The sequence below is a fragment of the Platichthys flesus genome, chromosome 18 (assembly GCF_949316205.1).
Source record: "Platichthys flesus chromosome 18, fPlaFle2.1, whole genome shotgun sequence".
NCBI lineage: Eukaryota > Metazoa > Chordata > Actinopteri > Pleuronectiformes > Pleuronectidae > Platichthys > Platichthys flesus.
In genome coordinates this window covers 9,934,024-9,950,368 of record NC_084962.1, presented here as the reverse complement: position 1 = coordinate 9,950,368, position 16,345 = coordinate 9,934,024, and the positions used below count along the sequence as shown (strand labels likewise).

The following is a 16,345-nucleotide window of genomic DNA, read 5'->3' as shown; positions in this document are numbered from 1 at the left end:
CAGTTCACTTCCGTGGTGTGAACCTGTCCACGCCCTGACAAGCACCGAGGTACGATCAGGTACACGGGGGTAATAGTTTGTCCCAGGATGATGTCACTTCCTCCCCCCGCGTCGTCCTATAAAACCGGGCTCCGTCGCGGCGAGGTGTCGGTGGAGAGACCGGAGAGGAGAGGACGGAGGATCTGCGGTTCAGCGACGCAGCAGGCGATTTTCAGCTCTCCAGAAATACCGAAAAGCGGCCAAGTTTAGTTCAGAATGCGTCCTTAAATCCACCGGACTTCAAACAAATCGAACAACCGAACCTTCTGAAATCAAGCTCCGCTGTTTTTCTATTCCTGGAGAGCCTCGTTGAGTCCGAACATGATCGGGAGAGGACTGTTCATCCTGACAGCACTGTCCACCTGTGGTAAGACACAAGGAAATAAAAGACCCCGAGGGAAGTTAATTGGTGCTTGGGGTTTGTTCGGAGAAATGTGCGTAAATTGTGCGTAAAGGGATGTGGCAGGATGCTGTTCAGCACCAAGGACAGCGACTGACACATCTGTAACTGAAGAGGGAGAGAGAGAGACGCAGGGAATTCACATCTGGCACATTTAGTCCCTGAAACACACAGTGCTTTCATAATCATACGGTCACTCAGATGGCAAACAAGCTAAAACACTATAGCTATAGGGTTTTTATTAAAATGACAAGTAATGATACATGTTTCACCTTTTTTTGTTTTTCTTCCAGTTCTATCATTGCCAGTGACTTCAAGTCAGCTGGAGAATGAGGACGTGAAGGTAACAATTATTTTTTGTATCATTATTATATTATAATATAATGTATTTGAAATGATACTATCCTTACAGTACTGTAGTAGCGAGAGCATTATACTACCCCCTGGTAATAATATATGTAGCCCTACAGTAATTAAATCTATTCTGCAAGAATAATAATTTATATGAATATGATAAAATGTACCATATATATTGTCTACATTGCTTCATTGTAAGGTGGGCGTGTGCTGAGCTTCCCGGCCACACTCTGAAGTGGCGGCAATGATTACAAATGACCTGGTCCGAGCAGTTCAACCCGTTTCATTACCTCCTCCACCGGGAGATGTCTAGTGTATAACCTTGTTCAAATCGATAGATTCCATTTTGAGAGCAATAGAGAGTCTTGACCTTCGTGGTTTGGTAGGATGCTGGATCCGTGATGGGAGAGAGGGGGAGACAGAGTAATCCACTTTCTGTTACCTCTGTGGAATATTTTCCGGTGCCTTGTCGGGAACAGTAGCCCTCCCTGGTCCAAATGAGGCCAAACATAATTTATGTGGTATTACTGTAACAGGTGAATTGGGGTCAGGCTGTCCACGATGAATGGAAGTCAATGTAATTTCCCAACAAGGATATATAAACGTGTGTGTGTGTGTGTGAGAGAGAAAGACAGAGTGGTAAGTTTCTAAAATCATGTTTTTGAGAGATGAGGATACAAAGGGAAGATGAGGACGATGTTACAGCGACGTTCAGAGATCTGGCAGACGGAAGCAGAACCCTTCTGATACGATCTGATATGTGGGATTGGCTCGACATTGGAGGCACAATGGGAGTTGAAATGATTTTGATCCGTCATCTAAGAGAGGCTCGCTCTTTGAATTAGTGGCCGAGTTCGCAAAAGAGCTGCATTCAAGGGGAAGCAGAGGAATTTTACTCTATAAAACAGTGTAGACATGCTCGCGTCCATGTCCTCATCCAGGCCCCTGGTTCACAGGGTTTCACTGACAATTGAAACCAATTATTTCATAGGCAGTGCCAGATGTTGCAGGAAACCTTTTTGAGCCCCTGTCTTTTCCTGCAGGTGATGAAATGTGTTGTGGAGGCGTTGGCAGATGTGCTATCGAGGCCCCAACCCATACCTGTCAGTCAGGAGTGTCTGGTCATTCTGAAGACAGGTGAGCTACTGGCAATTTTTTTTGTTTTTTATTGCTTTCACCCTCTTCTTCAAACACACAAACCTACATATACATTATGTTGTATGTCACCACCATACAGGGTGTCCCTTTTTGTCAACCCCATTCCTGCAATAGCATAACCACCATAACCAGTTATGCAATACATACAATATGAAATGTTACAACGTTTTTGAGAGAATATCTCAGTGATCTTAATTCCCAATCTTCCGTCTTTGGGAATTTTGTGAATAATTGTTCCCAAAGTTCCGGACTGAATTGGGAAAGAAAGATTTTAGGTTTTCGGCAGCTAAAACGTGGATTCCTTTGCAAACTGATTTTTGGTTTGATCAACTATAATGTCTAGCAAGTTGAAAGCTCTGGTAAAATCCAGTTAAAGTTTTAATGTATCTATCTGTCTTTGTTAATTTTCTACTGTTGAAACTGTGTTGCTGCTATTCTTGGTCAGGTCTCTCAAGGGGACTAGTCTGATTTAATAAAGGCTGCTAAAATGAAAATGAATAAAACTCAAATTCCAGCCGACATAGATTTGATAATTTATAGGCATGCAATTAATTAAATTAAGTCACCTTTCAATAATGATTTGTGCACTTAGATTTGGATGAATTAGAGTGTGATCAAGATTTATATAGAACGACATTGTGATGTGTAAGTTCATCTTCATTATCCTCATCCTGTTTGTACTAACTAGTGTTTCTGGCACTTTGTTTGCTTACATCTCATCTTGTGTTAAACACCTCCCTAAGATATGATCCACTGTATAACTAGAGACCTACTTAACTCCCCCTCTCCATCAGCATCATGATGCATGATGACCACATCATAAGGTTAATGGATTGATGCAGTGGCTGCTGGGTAAAAAACCCACTGCATAGTGGGGGTCACTAGCACTCAGTAAAAAACTATTCAGTTACATAGTCATTGTGTTACCTTGAAGCCGTCCTTGTAAAGAAAAATAATCAATCAGAGCTCTTCTTGCTCGTCTAGAGGGAAACTGTAAACCACCAGAGGGATGAACTGGGAGGGCGGGGGGGGGGGGGGGAATCATGGACACGGATGGAGAGAGAAGAGAGAGAAATACGAGGGGCTGTAAAAGAAATATCACACACTGGTATCACGGCACATACAGCCCAGAGGTTATCTGTTTTTGTTGTTTTTTTTGTGCTTGCTGTGTATAGCACAGAACACGGTGCCGTTTGTGGCTCAGCAGAAAGTCCGTCTCTCCCTCTGCAGCTGCAATTCACGTGGGGGGAGTCTCTGTCGGCCAAATGATTAATTGTGCTGCTGCTTTGAATGCAGTAAATTTCGGGGCAATTAACTCTGACAAACCCACTGAAGCAAGCTGCTGAGTCGGATGAAAAAGAATGAAGGGAAAATACATTCACCTGGGTTTTATCCCCGACGGGATCAGTTTATGGTCTTTTATCTGTTTATATCTTTCTCAAACGAGGTGTTTAAGCATGTATTTGCATATGTGTGTGTTTGTGTGTGTATGTGTGTGTGTTTGCAGATGACAGGCTTGTTACAATCCTTCGCCATCATAACTTCCTGAAGGAGCTGCAGGAGATCGCTGTTCAAGGTGAGTCACAGATCTCGCACATGCCTGTTTTTTTTGCTGAGCCTGTTTATTTGATTGAAGACTGGTGACTTAGAAAGGAACCTCAGATATAAAAAAATACAATTTCAGGTGACCAGGAAAGAGCTCAGCCGCTGACCGACACTGCTTCACCCCTTGACCCCCCCACACCAACTCCTCAGGCCACAGACGCTTTGGGTGAGTTTCTTCAGTCGCGCCGATTCATGCAGGAAACTGAACAAAGAGTTAGTCGGAGCCAAACTTTGCTCTCATGTTTGTTTATCTCGATTGATTCCATTTTGCGCAATACGTTTCTTAAAATGTTGTTTCAGCCCCATTATTTCCTATTTTTGCAGTCAGTTAAACATGGCAGACAAGCAGTGTAAGGGTTGAGGTGAATTTAAACTTTCTGTGGACAGAATCAGGTCAAGAACACCTCAGAGACGCTTCCTGAGAAGTGAAACGTCTTCAGGAATCTACAAACTTGTCCAGTTGCCCTTGAATGAACTCCTCTTAGGCAAAAATTCCTTTGAAAATGATATATTTCTACCAACTCTAACGTCCAAGTTTAGACGCCACTGAGCTGTACAAGAAGTGCAAGAATTATCAAATGGTTAGAAAAGGGTCAGAGTAGAGATTCAGTAGATTAGACGTTACTGCAAAGTGAAAATACGTAGCTGGTAAGATGAACACACAGTACAAAACGTGTAACAATTTAAACAGACTGAATCTTCCTTTGTTGATTGCCTTATTTGTAAAGTGTTGAGTTATAGAGTGCAGTATGTGCATAATCAATACATGCAGTTGAAGGGTAAATTAAATGGCAATGTCTACTTAATGATGAGTCCACTTCCCACCATACTGACCTTTACTGTGAGTGTCTAATGACGATGCATTATAAATGATTTCCATCCATAAACTCTGTTTCAACTCCTTCAAACCGAAGATGAAATTAGATGTTTGTAAGGAAGAAGCTGACTCTGCAATGACCAGATACTATTCTGTGAAAGAGTTCAGTCAATGGCATCATAGATACATAGAAATGTATAGGACAATTAATGTAATACTACAACTACTAATACTAATACTTATACTAATAATAATACTAATACTAATACCACTACCACTACTACTACTAATGTTACTACTACTACCACCACTACTACTGCTACTGTTACTACTACTACTACTACTACTAATAGTAATAGATTTATAGTGCTGTTATTACTACAACATACAACAATAACATTATAACTATAATGAAACATCATATTCATTCTGGCTGATGGGATGTTTTCCATTAATTCATCACAGTACCACAAATGCTAATAAACAATAAGTTTAATTCTAACCAACAGTTATTTGCTTAGTTAATTCATCTGTTAGTTATATTCAAATGAATTGTCCAAAATCATATATCAGTTAACTTAGTTGATGTGTTGATAGATTGAGCTCAAATAAAATGGCAAAGGTAGAAGAATATGACTCATCATGACATTTTGCTGTTATGAATAAATCAGATCAGTCCTCCAGGTTTTATGTGAATATGTAAGAATCATGTAATGTGTAGTTTCCATGTGAAATCGGACTCACTGGCCTCACCTCATGAATCAAAAGCAGACAGATCGGACAGTAAAGTGTGCTCTAATAAGCTGAAGTGCTTTTGTGTATAACCATCGTCCTTTAACATCACTGTAAAATCAATATCCTCCTGTAAATTCTCCCCGTCTCCCCTTCAATGTTCAGATCGATCCATGCTGGAGGCTTTAGGAGGCCCCGGTGAAAGATCCATCCTCTCACAGAAGAAGAGGAGAGGAAATAGGGACGGAGACAAAGGTGAGAGCCCGAGAGATGGAGAGTCTCTGGAGGAGGGTGACATCACCGATGAAGTGCAAGTGAAGAGGGAGGAGGACGAGAGCCCGGAAAGTCACATCTCTGAGGCTGCGGAAGATCGGAGCGAGGGCAAGGCTGAAAAGAGGGAGGAAGAAGAGGAAGAGGAAGTGGAGGAGGGAAGCGAGGAGAAGAGAGGAAATTCAGAAGAGGAAAATATGACCATGAATGAGAAAGGTAATTTCTCTCTTTTGTTCTTCACGTAGCTGTTACTGTCAATTTGAAAGACCCAAAAGGAAAATGGGTGAAAAGATAAATTTGTGGAAACGTGTGTATATTCATATTTAGTGCTTGATGTTTTAAGCGTCCAAACCGGGTTTATTTTTTACTTATTTTACATCAAAGCTAATTAAAAGATTGAATTTGACCAAAGGCAGCTGCTGGATTTTAAGATATGCAGAGAGCAAGAAAACACACAAAGTGGCTCGTAGATGAAACCCGCTGCCACCACAGGGCTGGGTGATTGATGGAAGTGCTCCCATCTACGAGATGAAACCCAGCCCCCCCACAGGGGAGCGAGGCCAATTTTGCTGGCTCACTGACAGCACTCCAACAGAAGTGATTAAACGTCTCCATGTCCTAGAATCTAAATGAGCAGCTTGTGCATTCTGCAAAATCTCTGAAATCAGGCTCAGTCGAATCTTTACGCAGATTAACAAAGAAATTATTATTTCCTGAGCTAAAGTGGCAAATGCAATGCACCTATTCTGTAAAAGCGAGCCTCTGCCAAGTCATCCGATTGCTCCCGCCACGCTGTTAATTCCCTTAAAGCACAGCTAGCAGGACTGTGAGGCCGAGCTGCCAGCTGGCAAGAAACATTTCATTACAAGAAGTGGAAACTTGCTGAGGCTGGATTCTGCTGGTGGTGTTCTGAAGGTGTTTCAGTCAGAAAACAGGTGGGAAAGTGCACCCAGATCTTTTGTATTTTTCATATTCCCAGGTGCTGCGTCTGCTGAGAAGAGAGACGGACACAAATCAAAAGAGCAGACGCTAGATGAGAAGGACGAAGAGGAGAAAGATAAGAGATCTTCACATTTCGCCCAGAAACGCAAGGAGGAGCAGGAGGAGGATGTGAAGAGAGGGAGCAAGGAGAACCTAAAGCGATGGAGCAAGAGGGGCAAGGGCTTGCAGCTGAGGAAGAAGGCCCATGAAGAGGAGGAAGCGAAGGAGGGAAACAGTCAGCAGGAAGTGCCGCATCATTCCAAGGAGGTGCTCGACGATGATGAGGGGCAGAAGAAGAAGAAGAAAAGAGGCGGTCCCAAGACTCCAGAGGAGAAGGAGCTGCAGATGATCTCCAAGAGGGCGCCGGAGGAGAAGGGTTTGGAGGAGGAGGGGAGCGCCAGCAGGAAGTCAGAGGTGAGCGCTCCACTGCTTTTATCTTCCAACAATGAAAAGAGACAGAGATGAAGAATAAGAAAAGTTTACCATTATGAGCTATATACATATTGAGTAAGAGTTGACGTGGAAGCAGATGAAGTTCTGATCATAGACTTTATATAAAGATGGATGATGTAAAAGCTCCCCCCATAAAATGAAGCCAAATTCCTCCTGAGCTCCCCCCGGTGGCCCACTGCAGTATTGGTCATACTCATTGTCAGTGCCCAAACTAAAAAGTGTTTATAATGGTTATAGATAGGTTTCTGACATTTGAGGTAGTTCTTCATAAACTGATGCATCCAAGAGTTAAAGTTTGGTTTTAAAGGTCCAGTGTGTAATATTTAGGTGAAAGGAATCTACTGGCAGAAATTGAATATGAAATAACCCTAATGTCCCCATATCTGGGATATTCTGGCTTAACTTTTGCACAATTGGAGGAAGTGGATACTTGTCACCCATCTTTATATACAGTCTGTGGTTCCCATACATTTAAGGCTGTATATATGTATATATATACACATAATTTATGATTGTTAACACTATAGTTATATTTTCCCCACTTGCTCTGTACAGGAGCCTGAAATTGAAAGCCTGGCAGCCATCGAGTCAGAGCTTGAGAACGTCGCCCAGAAACTCCACGAGCTGCGTCGAGGCTGAGAGAGAGAGAGAGAGAGAGAGAGAGAGAGAGAGCGAGAGAGACTGGTACAGAGTTGACACCGCAACCTCCTCTGCCTCCTCGTCCTCCTCCGCTTCACCAGCTGCCCGGCTCCCACAGATAGAGCGTGTGAATATGTGACAAGTTTTTCTCTTTCGCTGTCTTTCTCGAGGATGTCCGCACCGCTGCAGCCCCCCCCCCCCACCCACCCGTGAAATTCTGTCCCTCGCGTAGAGTAGCAAACACACACGGTAGATGCACACCGCGACTAGACATGCATACTGACGCACACGAATGCACGCGTTCTGTGCGTTGAGACGCGCATACATTATTGAGAATCCTCTGCAAGGCTCCCAAAGGAAACAAAAAAACAGCAGTCTCTCTGTCAGCGGAGGTCGACAACTCGTTTCCCTTCATTTTCTCTGACAATCATCTTTGTCCTTCTGCAAATCGTGCGTCGCCTGCTTTTCCGATTCTTTTAACTCTGCACACTGATTCATGTGAAAGGTTAAGGCAGATCCAGGTAAACACACACACCGCCGAGGTGAGGTTGTACAGCAATGGCATTAGATTTCAGCTCTTTCTGAGATGCTTACTGACTGAAGAAGAATACATGCTTGTTTATTATTATTATTATGATTATTATTATTATTATACAGTTGAATCTAATCAAGCCAAGGCAATAAGTGAACATTTTTAGCAGATAAATGGCTGGAATCTGAAACTTTATGAGATTTGTGTAAGAAAAAAATAAATTGTATCTGGAAAAACTGTTTGGAAAATTCTTTTGTCTGAATTCACATCAAATACGCGAATAATGGAATTAATGCAATTTCGTGAACTCAGAGCGATGCTTTGTGCATTCCTATGAACTATACTGTATTTTTTACTCCCACAGTGGATTTAGCCTCTCAATCTACAGAGACATTCATTCACACTGTAGTTTCAGTCTGAACCTGTTTGTGTCTGTGGGCGATGGAGCTGAGAACATGAATCATCACTCAGACACACAAGCTGTTCATACAGTGCATGTATTAATTTCTAAGACAACTACATTTTAAGCCTCTGTATTGACATTACCCTTTTAGTTGTGGATAATAAGAGGGAACACTCAGTGTTTAGATTTAAATCACAATGTGAAGTTTTGAAACTCTTTGTTCTCTATCCGGAGAAGAGGTAAATAAAGAAATGGGTTAAAAAAAACAAGAATTGAATCTGGGCAGAGGAGACAGCTTAAAGAAATAAATCTGCAGGAGACACGGCTGAAAAGCAAAACTTCTCAAGTCTGGGTCTAAATACAGAGGTTAAAAAACACCTGAAGACGAAAAGAGAAAAAAGTGACGAGAGAAAAGTGGTTTTTATCTGCAAGAAAAGTGGAGGCTATAAAATTCAAACTATTCAGCAAAATCAAAAGGACACCAGGTGGCGTCATCACTCTGCCTCCGTTCTCTGAGCTCCGTCAGAGAGGGAGGTTTTCAGAAAATGCTGCATTGCAACCTGACTCTTTTTAGTTTTTTAGACTCAGTTATTTTATTATTTTACCTTGTCTAATGTGAAAGAAACAAGGTCTTGTTCTGTGTGTTATTCAGGTTGTTTTCTGTTTTAAAAACTCACACACATTTCCTGAACTTCCTTGTTACTAAAGAAGTCGATTATTATGCAAGAGAGAGAAGTAACAAACACACACCCATACGCACACACATACACACACACACACACACACATACACACACACACACACACGCACACACACACACATGCACATGCACACGCACACGCACACACACACACACACACACACACACACACACATACACACTTTGGGATCATTCATAGAATATTAAAAAATTACAGATTATTTTAATGAGTTTAATTAGAAGGAAACTAATTCATTATAGAACAATTTCCAGATTTTAGTCACTCAGCTGCAGATCTGACAGAGTGACTCTGGTAAAAACGATATCTATGTTCATTATTATATTAATTGCCATATCAGAAAAGTGAAAAATTATACTCTTGTCATACATGTTGCTAACATGTGAGTCCTGTATGTGAATAAGCAGTACATGTGCTTTGAAATAGATGTGTAGAGCAGTATTGAAGATGTAGTCATGTTGGCATAGGGAGCAAACTTAGAGACAACAACTGGAGAAGATATTTGTATAAAAATATATAACATTTTATTTCCAGCTACAAAGTAAAACATGTAACATTTTTGTTACACTTCTCAATAAAATAGTGAAAAACACCGTCGACACAAAACACACTATCGATACATTTCGAAGCACAGAACAAATTTGGCTTTTAAATTAACTTAAACTGTACAAATATATACATCATTTACACATCAACAATAAAAAAGGAATGAAATTGCAATTCTTCCAGTCTTCTCTCCTATTTCTGTTACAAAATAGTTTCTATAAACACTTGGTTTCTTCCTTCTGACCTGAATCAGTAATAGCCATATCTTTTTTTTTTATAATAAAAGTCAACATGTGTCTTTTTTTGTCCTCAGTGCTGTGGCAAAGCCCACTGTGTTCCATATCTAACCCTAAACTCAGCACGCTGCTGCTTTCCCATCCACGTGCTGGGCGGAAACTCTGACCTTTCCTCCACACTGGGAGGAGAGTGAACAGCGTCTGTACAGACAAGGCTGACATTCAGGCTAACACAAACACACACACACACGCACGCACACACACAAGGACACATTCAGACCTGTTTGGACAGGGGAACACTGGCCTGCTGTGGTCTGCGTGCTCCCTCTACAGCTGCTTAGAGTTTGCAGGTCTGGGGGTGGGGGGAGTTATCAGACCCCTCATTTTGAGGGGAGTCAAGGTTTAGATAAAGTAAAAAAAAAAAGCATACTGTAAAAATTGGATGGGATTGTAAAGGATAAATCAAGGGGGATGGGCGGAAAACCTGGCAGCAGGTTTGTCAAAAGTAGAAGTTATAGTGCAGGAATCTCTCGGAGTTGCTAGGCAACCCTCTGTCTGAGTCTATGTGGCCGATTTGCACCGGCCATAGAATACACAGCCACTTAGACAAGTGTCTGGTCTACTTTTACAATGACAAAATAAAACATTACCAAAAACATATACACTGAGCTGCAAAATGAGATGGAGTTCTGCTTTGTTTGTTCTTCAAGTCATAAGCTGTGATCGTCCCTCAGCCGCTCAGGCCATGTCTCCCATCATCTTCTTGTAATACATGGACTCGAAGATGTCGTTCTCCCCGGGGCAGTTGTGGTGGCAGGCGCAGGACTTGATGAACATCATGTGCTTCTTCATGACCTGACCATCGGGGCATTTGAACTCCATGGGCAGGGTGGTGGTCCTGTGGGGGGTGCAGCAGCGGCCGTCCAGGCACACACCGCAGAACTTGGGCCTGTAGGACTTGGTGGTGGTGCAGCCGGAGATCTCGAACTTCATGGGCTTGGAGAGTCTGGGAGTGCGGATGCATTTTTTCCCTTTCTGCAGGAGGAAAATAAGAACAATATCAGCAGGTGTTCTTCAGTGTAGGTGCTCATGTTTTTTTTGTATCTAAAGAGCTTGTGAGAAAAGCGCAGTTGAACAAAGACTCACCCTGATGCTCTGCTCCAGCTGGGACTCGCAGGGTCGCACCATGCACAGTCGGGTCTGCTTCTCGAGGCGGCAATCGCGGTTGTCGTTGGTGACCCTGGTGGAGATGCCAAGGCCGCAGGTCTTAGAGCAGGCGCTCCATTCAGTAGTCTGAACCAGGCAGTTCTCCCTCATCAAGGAGGGATCTGGGCCGTAGGTCTCCTCCTCTCTGTAGGCTGTAGACACAGGAGCAAACACAGGTTTAGAAATACCATCCTGATTAAAGCTAATTTCAGCACAGATACAAATACAATGCTGTCTGAAGACTAACTCACCAGGTAGAACAGGGCCCATGAAACTGGGTATGTTGGGAGAATCGCACTCCCACTCCTCGCAGCATTTCCCTGGCACCTTCACCCGTCTGGGCATGGGGCAGTCAGGGCTGGGCAGTCTGATGTCCATGGCGCACAGAGGAACGCAGCCGACAGCTCCATCCAGACAGGTACACTGGTACTTGCAGCTGCTCTGGAAAGTCTCTCCGCTCTTGTAAATCATTCCTCCGAACACGCAGGTGGCGCCCTCTCGAGCTGTGGGGGAAAGGACAAGGGGAAAAGGTCACGATGCAGTTTGGACACTATGTGGACATTTTGAGGTAGAAGGACAGAAAGGATTAAACATTTTTTTTTTTTTAGTGCCAGTGGCTCACCTGTGCAGACTCCAATGCGCCTGTTGATGGGGGCTCCGAAGTCGCAGTCGAGCCCCTTGTGGGGGTCACAGACGTCTTTCTCTGTGCACAGCTCCCCCATCTGTTTGGCGCACACCCTGCAGCAGCCGCAGCCGTCCAGCACCAGGCTCACTCCAGGGGCGCACTGAGGGGGAGTGGAGGGGCACAAGCACTGGCCGCTGCACTCCTGACCTGAAGCCTGAGGTAAACAATCATCGGGTAAGCTACAGATTCACATCCAGCACATTGACAGCTCAATGTCTGTTAAGATTGGAGCTTGTGTGACTCAATTGTCTTAATCTACAAACAACAATATAAAGTCATGTCTTTTTTCACTTACCAGGTGCGAGAGCAGGATGCACAGGAAAGGCAGCAAAATCATTTTCTCCATTCCAGTGGACATCTTTTCTTCCGTGTAGAAATAGGTTCTAGTTTGTCCTTAAGTCTTGAGTTGAGGAGGTCTTCCTTTCGTCTTTGAGTTTGAGCTCGAGAAACCGCTTCTGATCAAGTTGATCTCTTGTCTGGTTTCGTCTAGTGGCTCCGGTCGTAGTCTTCCTTTTCGTTCTTTCTTGTCGTGGTGAAAGCTAGAGTTTAGCTTCGGTAGAGGAGTGGATCTGAGTTCTGACCGGAGAGGCGAGCTCCCTTTATACTCGCTGGCCCTCGTTGCACGTCACTGGGGGCTGAATGGAGAGCCAGCCCTGGACAAACATGGACATACTTGGCATTCTTTCCTCGCTTCCTGACCCCCACTCCAGACATCCCACATTCCTGCTGTCTGAAGGCAAGGCTCTGCTGCTCGGCCAAACAACACCATCTCTCTTTCGGAGCAGCTTTCATCTGGAATGGGAGGTTAAGTCTGGTTAGAGACCAGGGACCCCACACTGGGAATTCCTGGAGACTGACTTCACAAACAGACAGCCGGTACCTATAAATATTAATTTAGAAAAAAGAGGAAGAAGAAGAAGGAGATGAGATGAGATGAGAAAAAAAAAAACTTGCTGGTGGTTCAAAAACAAAAGAGCTTCACATGAAAGAAGAGGAGTCAAAAACAACGGGTGTAAACTCATAAAAATGCGTACACATGCTTTGGCGTATAAACGGATTTATGTGTAATGAGTGGTTAAGATTTTGAGCCCAGGACAGCATTCCTCTGCGTTTTCCTTCAAAGGCACAAAGACAGTCTCCACTTTGGTAAATTAACAGCGAGCCGCAGGGGAAAGGAAATCCATCCGTGCCAGTAACCTGAGCCTGGTTATCTATCAAGGTGCTTGTTGCAGCTCAGACACTTGGCGAGGGCTTCCGTTCAGCTTTGTCTTCCGTACATGTGCGGTTACGTCTGGGACCCTGCAGAGGCATTCTTGTCCCCTGACATCAGTGGCTGAGCCGCATCTCGGAGTATTACTCTTTTAAACACATGTGGGCGCACGAGCACGAATGAATGAAGCATTGTGATCCCAGATGTGTGACACGCATCATAATCAGGTTTCTTTGTCATGACCTTATTTCAGTGACTTTTGAAGTTATAAAGCGGATGCAGGTTATAAGGATTATTATAAGAAATACCACAATCTAAAAATACTCTATGATAAGTACAAGGGCTGTATTACATAACTGACTTCAGTAAATGTAGCAGGATCAGTACCCTGTCTGTGAGTGATTTGTTATATGTATTGCATTATTGCTAATATCGTTACATCAATGCACAAGTGGTATTGTACTGTTTACCTGCTCAAGGTGGATAGAACTTAATTAACAGCTTCTGAATGGAGTTTACAATAACACCTAAACTAGAGGTCGACAAATCATAAGATGATTATAATGCAGTAAAAAGGACAAGAAAAAAAACAAGTTACAGATTCACATCTTTGTATTTTTGTGAGACATTGTATACAATGTGGCCCCGCACTACTATAACCTGCAAGCTCTTAATATTTACGTTAAATCTTTACTTTGAAAAGAATTTAATTACTTTTGTTTTTAAACAATTCTGAGGAAATAAATAACAGAAATATCCCTGTGAAGTTTAGTAGAATGCAAGTGTAAAATACTGCAAAATAGATATAGCCAATGTACATTTACTTAGATTTTTTATAGCTGCACATAAAATATCCCCAGTCCAAACTGGAACCCACCAGTCCAACATAAATTACAATAATGCAAGTTAGTTTGAGCTTCCAAAAACTCCTCTTCATTTAGATTTCCCTCTTTGTGAGGCAATACATTATCCAAGTCAAAACCTATCCTCACAGACTCAGCGAATGATAAATCTAACATGTGTTATTAATGCTTACAGTGATTTATTTCTGTGACTGAATACTACAAGATGATCCTGATGGTCAGTCTCCTGAGATACCTGAGGCGCAAAATGCACGGCTCTGCCAAGGTATGCAGGACGGGGAATTTGGGGGATGAAGACTAATGTTCTCAGTTTATGGCATTTCCCGAAATTGGATGTTTGTTGATTCGGGCATTATTAGGCTGCTTCTCCAGCTTTGTGCGAGGGCGATGGATTTTTCTGAACACAAAGGCTGTGGATTTAGTTTCACGTTTGACAATAAACTTTTGACTCCACTGGGTCTTAGAGGACGAATAAAAAATCCTGAGTCCAGTTTTGGTGGAAGTGCATCCCAGCTCGCGTGGACATAGATACAACAGGAACAAAGGCTACATGTTCTCCTGATTCTCACTGGCCTAATGAGGTTTAGTCTATGAGCGACTTGAAAGGCCAGGTGTGCCCTGTCCCTAGCCAGGCTTATTTTACTACATCAAACCCCAGAGTGGAGGATTGCAGGAAAGAGGCTAGACGGAGGTTTGTGTATTCTGCATTTCTTTTTTTTTCTTCTATTTTTTTTGAAAAAGGGGGATCACACACCAGGCCAGACTCTTATGAAAGGCGGCCCTGCTCCTTCTCCAGCCAGCGAATCGGAAATGAAAAACTCCCAGAGAAACCTGGAGCTGGAGGAATGCGAGGAAGAAGCCAGCAGACTGGGCCGTTACTACGGAGGAAGCGTGCCATATAAGGGCGTCTGCTCTTTTCCTAATATGGATATGTTCTCTCCCTATGCTGGCTCAGTACAGTAGGGACTCCTATTAGACCGAGGAAAAACACTGCCGTGAGTGAAAGTGCAGTTTGTGTGGACTATTTTGTCTCTAAAAACAAACCAGAGAAAGTGTGTGTGTGTGACCTTGAGTGTGTGTGTGTGTGTTATCAGTCATCATAGACTCAGGACCCACGCTTCACCTCTGTGATATCTAAAGGAAGCAGCTTGATGGAGGAACGCACTCCGGCCACACTGCACAACAACACTCAAACTAACATGACGCTGTTATCTTGTGTGAGGGGTAACCTAGCGTCTGTCAGGCTGTTTACAAAGTCAGTGAATCCAACATCGCAGGCAAAGTTCTTGAATGTTTTTTTAAAGAAAGTCACTTGATACCTTTGACAGACGGGGAAATTATAAAACAACTTGTCAGATCGCATCAAGTCTCACCAAGTAATAGATAAGTGAGGTCATAACAGTTGTTATTGAAAAACAATGTGGAAGTGAAAGGTCCAGGATCATTTTAAGGTCAAGGCCTGCTTGCCTCCTGTTGAGGAGCCACCTTGAAACTCACTGTAACCTAGGAAGCTCTTGTTTTTCCCGGATGTTTTTCATGACACAGGCAGCTTCGGCCATGTGTTCACTGAGTTCAGCCTGTCAGTCTCTGGGTTTCACATGCAGCCTGCCTACTCACTGTCCTGCGGATCTACATGTGCGGAGGGGCTGACATGCGGTGGCCAAGGGAAACATATGGCTCTGTGTGTGGCAGGCCCAGATATGTCCAGGCTAAGTATAGACTGAGATATTTGTCCAAGAGAGAGGTGCTGTGGGGTAAAAATCAGTCATTAGAACAGTGGTGGTGAAACAATGTCGGGGCAGTCGGTTCAACTCTTGTACTTGTTGGCATCATGGGTTGTACAGCATACCTGTGCAAGATGTTTCATCTTAAACCCTTTTAACACATGTGAAAATGCACTGTTCTGTGTGATGTGTCAATGAAGATGTGGTTGGATTGTATTCGTCACAGTTAAATAAAAAAATCTGTTTCCCATTTAAAAAATTGAGTTGAAGCTGTGAGAAGCCCAAACATACGCAACTTTCATTTTCTTGCACAACAAAGTCGTAGGGGAGATAAATGGATGTACACTCGACCTCTTCAAAATAAAACCCCATTGTAAGAAGTCAGATGTGTTTTTTGCAATTACGGGGACAGGGAAACAAATTGTTCTCAGACCAGTGACACTCGGTTACGGTGGAAGCATACGGTAAAATTGTTAGCTAACAGTGGCCTATTCACATATCCAGCAACACAAACATAAGGAACTACATCAACATTTGTTTGGAGCTGTGTCTCCGGCTGCCTTAAAACCACATCCACTTTGCTCTGCTTTGTTCCCCAGCACCTCCTGATGTGAAAATCTGTCTCTTTAGCAGCTTAATGCGTCATTCGTCGAGCAGCTTCCTTTGTCGGTCTTCTGTTTGGTGTTGAAGAAGGTGAACTTTTAGTGTTTGCTCTGCCGACAGCAGCTGCCTGCAGCGCCGACGCTGACGAAAGCGGTGAATTGAACCAA

General features: G+C 43.2%; 2 protein-coding genes across 3 annotated transcripts; one reads left to right on the top strand and one right to left on the bottom strand.

Moving 5' to 3' along the window:
* Positions 1-144: 144 nt before the first annotated feature.
* chga (chromogranin A) lies at positions 145-8,206 on the top strand. Its single transcript, XM_062410802.1, has 8 exons — positions 145-406; positions 733-782; positions 1,840-1,933; positions 3,462-3,530; positions 3,639-3,725; positions 5,274-5,594; positions 6,358-6,773; positions 7,368-8,206. Exons 1-8 carry the CDS (start codon positions 361-363, stop codon positions 7,449-7,451), a joined length of 1,167 nt encoding a protein of 388 aa, XP_062266786.1. The 5' UTR covers positions 145-360; the 3' UTR covers positions 7,452-8,206.
* Positions 8,207-9,606: 1,400 nt separating this feature from the next.
* ccn2a (cellular communication network factor 2a) lies at positions 9,607-12,608 on the bottom strand. Of its 2 annotated transcripts, XM_062411692.1 has the most exons (5): positions 12,074-12,571; positions 11,716-11,932; positions 11,345-11,596; positions 11,034-11,245; positions 9,607-10,922 (listed from the first exon to the last, which is right to left on the bottom strand). In XM_062411692.1, the coding sequence occupies exons 1-5, from the start codon at positions 12,134-12,136 to the stop codon at positions 10,626-10,628; spliced, it is 1,041 nt and encodes a 346-aa protein (XP_062267676.1). In that variant the 5' UTR covers positions 12,137-12,571; the 3' UTR covers positions 9,607-10,625. The 2 variants fall into 2 exon arrangements, with proteins under 2 accessions (XP_062267676.1, XP_062267675.1); XM_062411691.1 differs by having other exon boundaries at positions 11,034-11,596; positions 12,074-12,608.
* Between the last annotated feature and the right edge of the window lie 3,737 nt (positions 12,609-16,345).

What these genes read in the sequence shown, in the direction of transcription:
- ccn2a (XM_062411691.1), bottom strand. Translation starts at nt 12,136, where the DNA reads ATGTCCACTGGAATGGAGAAAATGATTTTGCTGCCTTTCCTGTGCATC. An exon ending in GCATCCTGCTCTCGCACCTG is followed by an intron (nt 11,933 to 12,073) that starts GTAAGTGAAAAA and finishes TGTTTACCTCAG; the next exon opens with GCTTCAGGTCAGGAGTGCAG. An exon ending in AGCTGGAGCAGAGCATCAGG is followed by an intron (nt 10,923 to 11,033) that starts GTGAGTCTTTGT and finishes TTCCTCCTGCAG; the next exon opens with AAAGGGAAAAAATGCATCCG.
- chga (XM_062410802.1), top strand. Translation starts at nt 361, where the DNA reads ATGATCGGGAGAGGACTGTTCATCCTGACAGCACTGTCCACCTGTG. An exon ending in TCTGGTCATTCTGAAGACAG is followed by an intron (nt 1,934 to 3,461) that starts GTGAGCTACTGG and finishes GTGTGTTTGCAG; the next exon opens with ATGACAGGCTTGTTACAATC. An exon ending in GCAGGAGATCGCTGTTCAAG is followed by an intron (nt 3,531 to 3,638) that starts GTGAGTCACAGA and finishes ATACAATTTCAG; the next exon opens with GTGACCAGGAAAGAGCTCAG.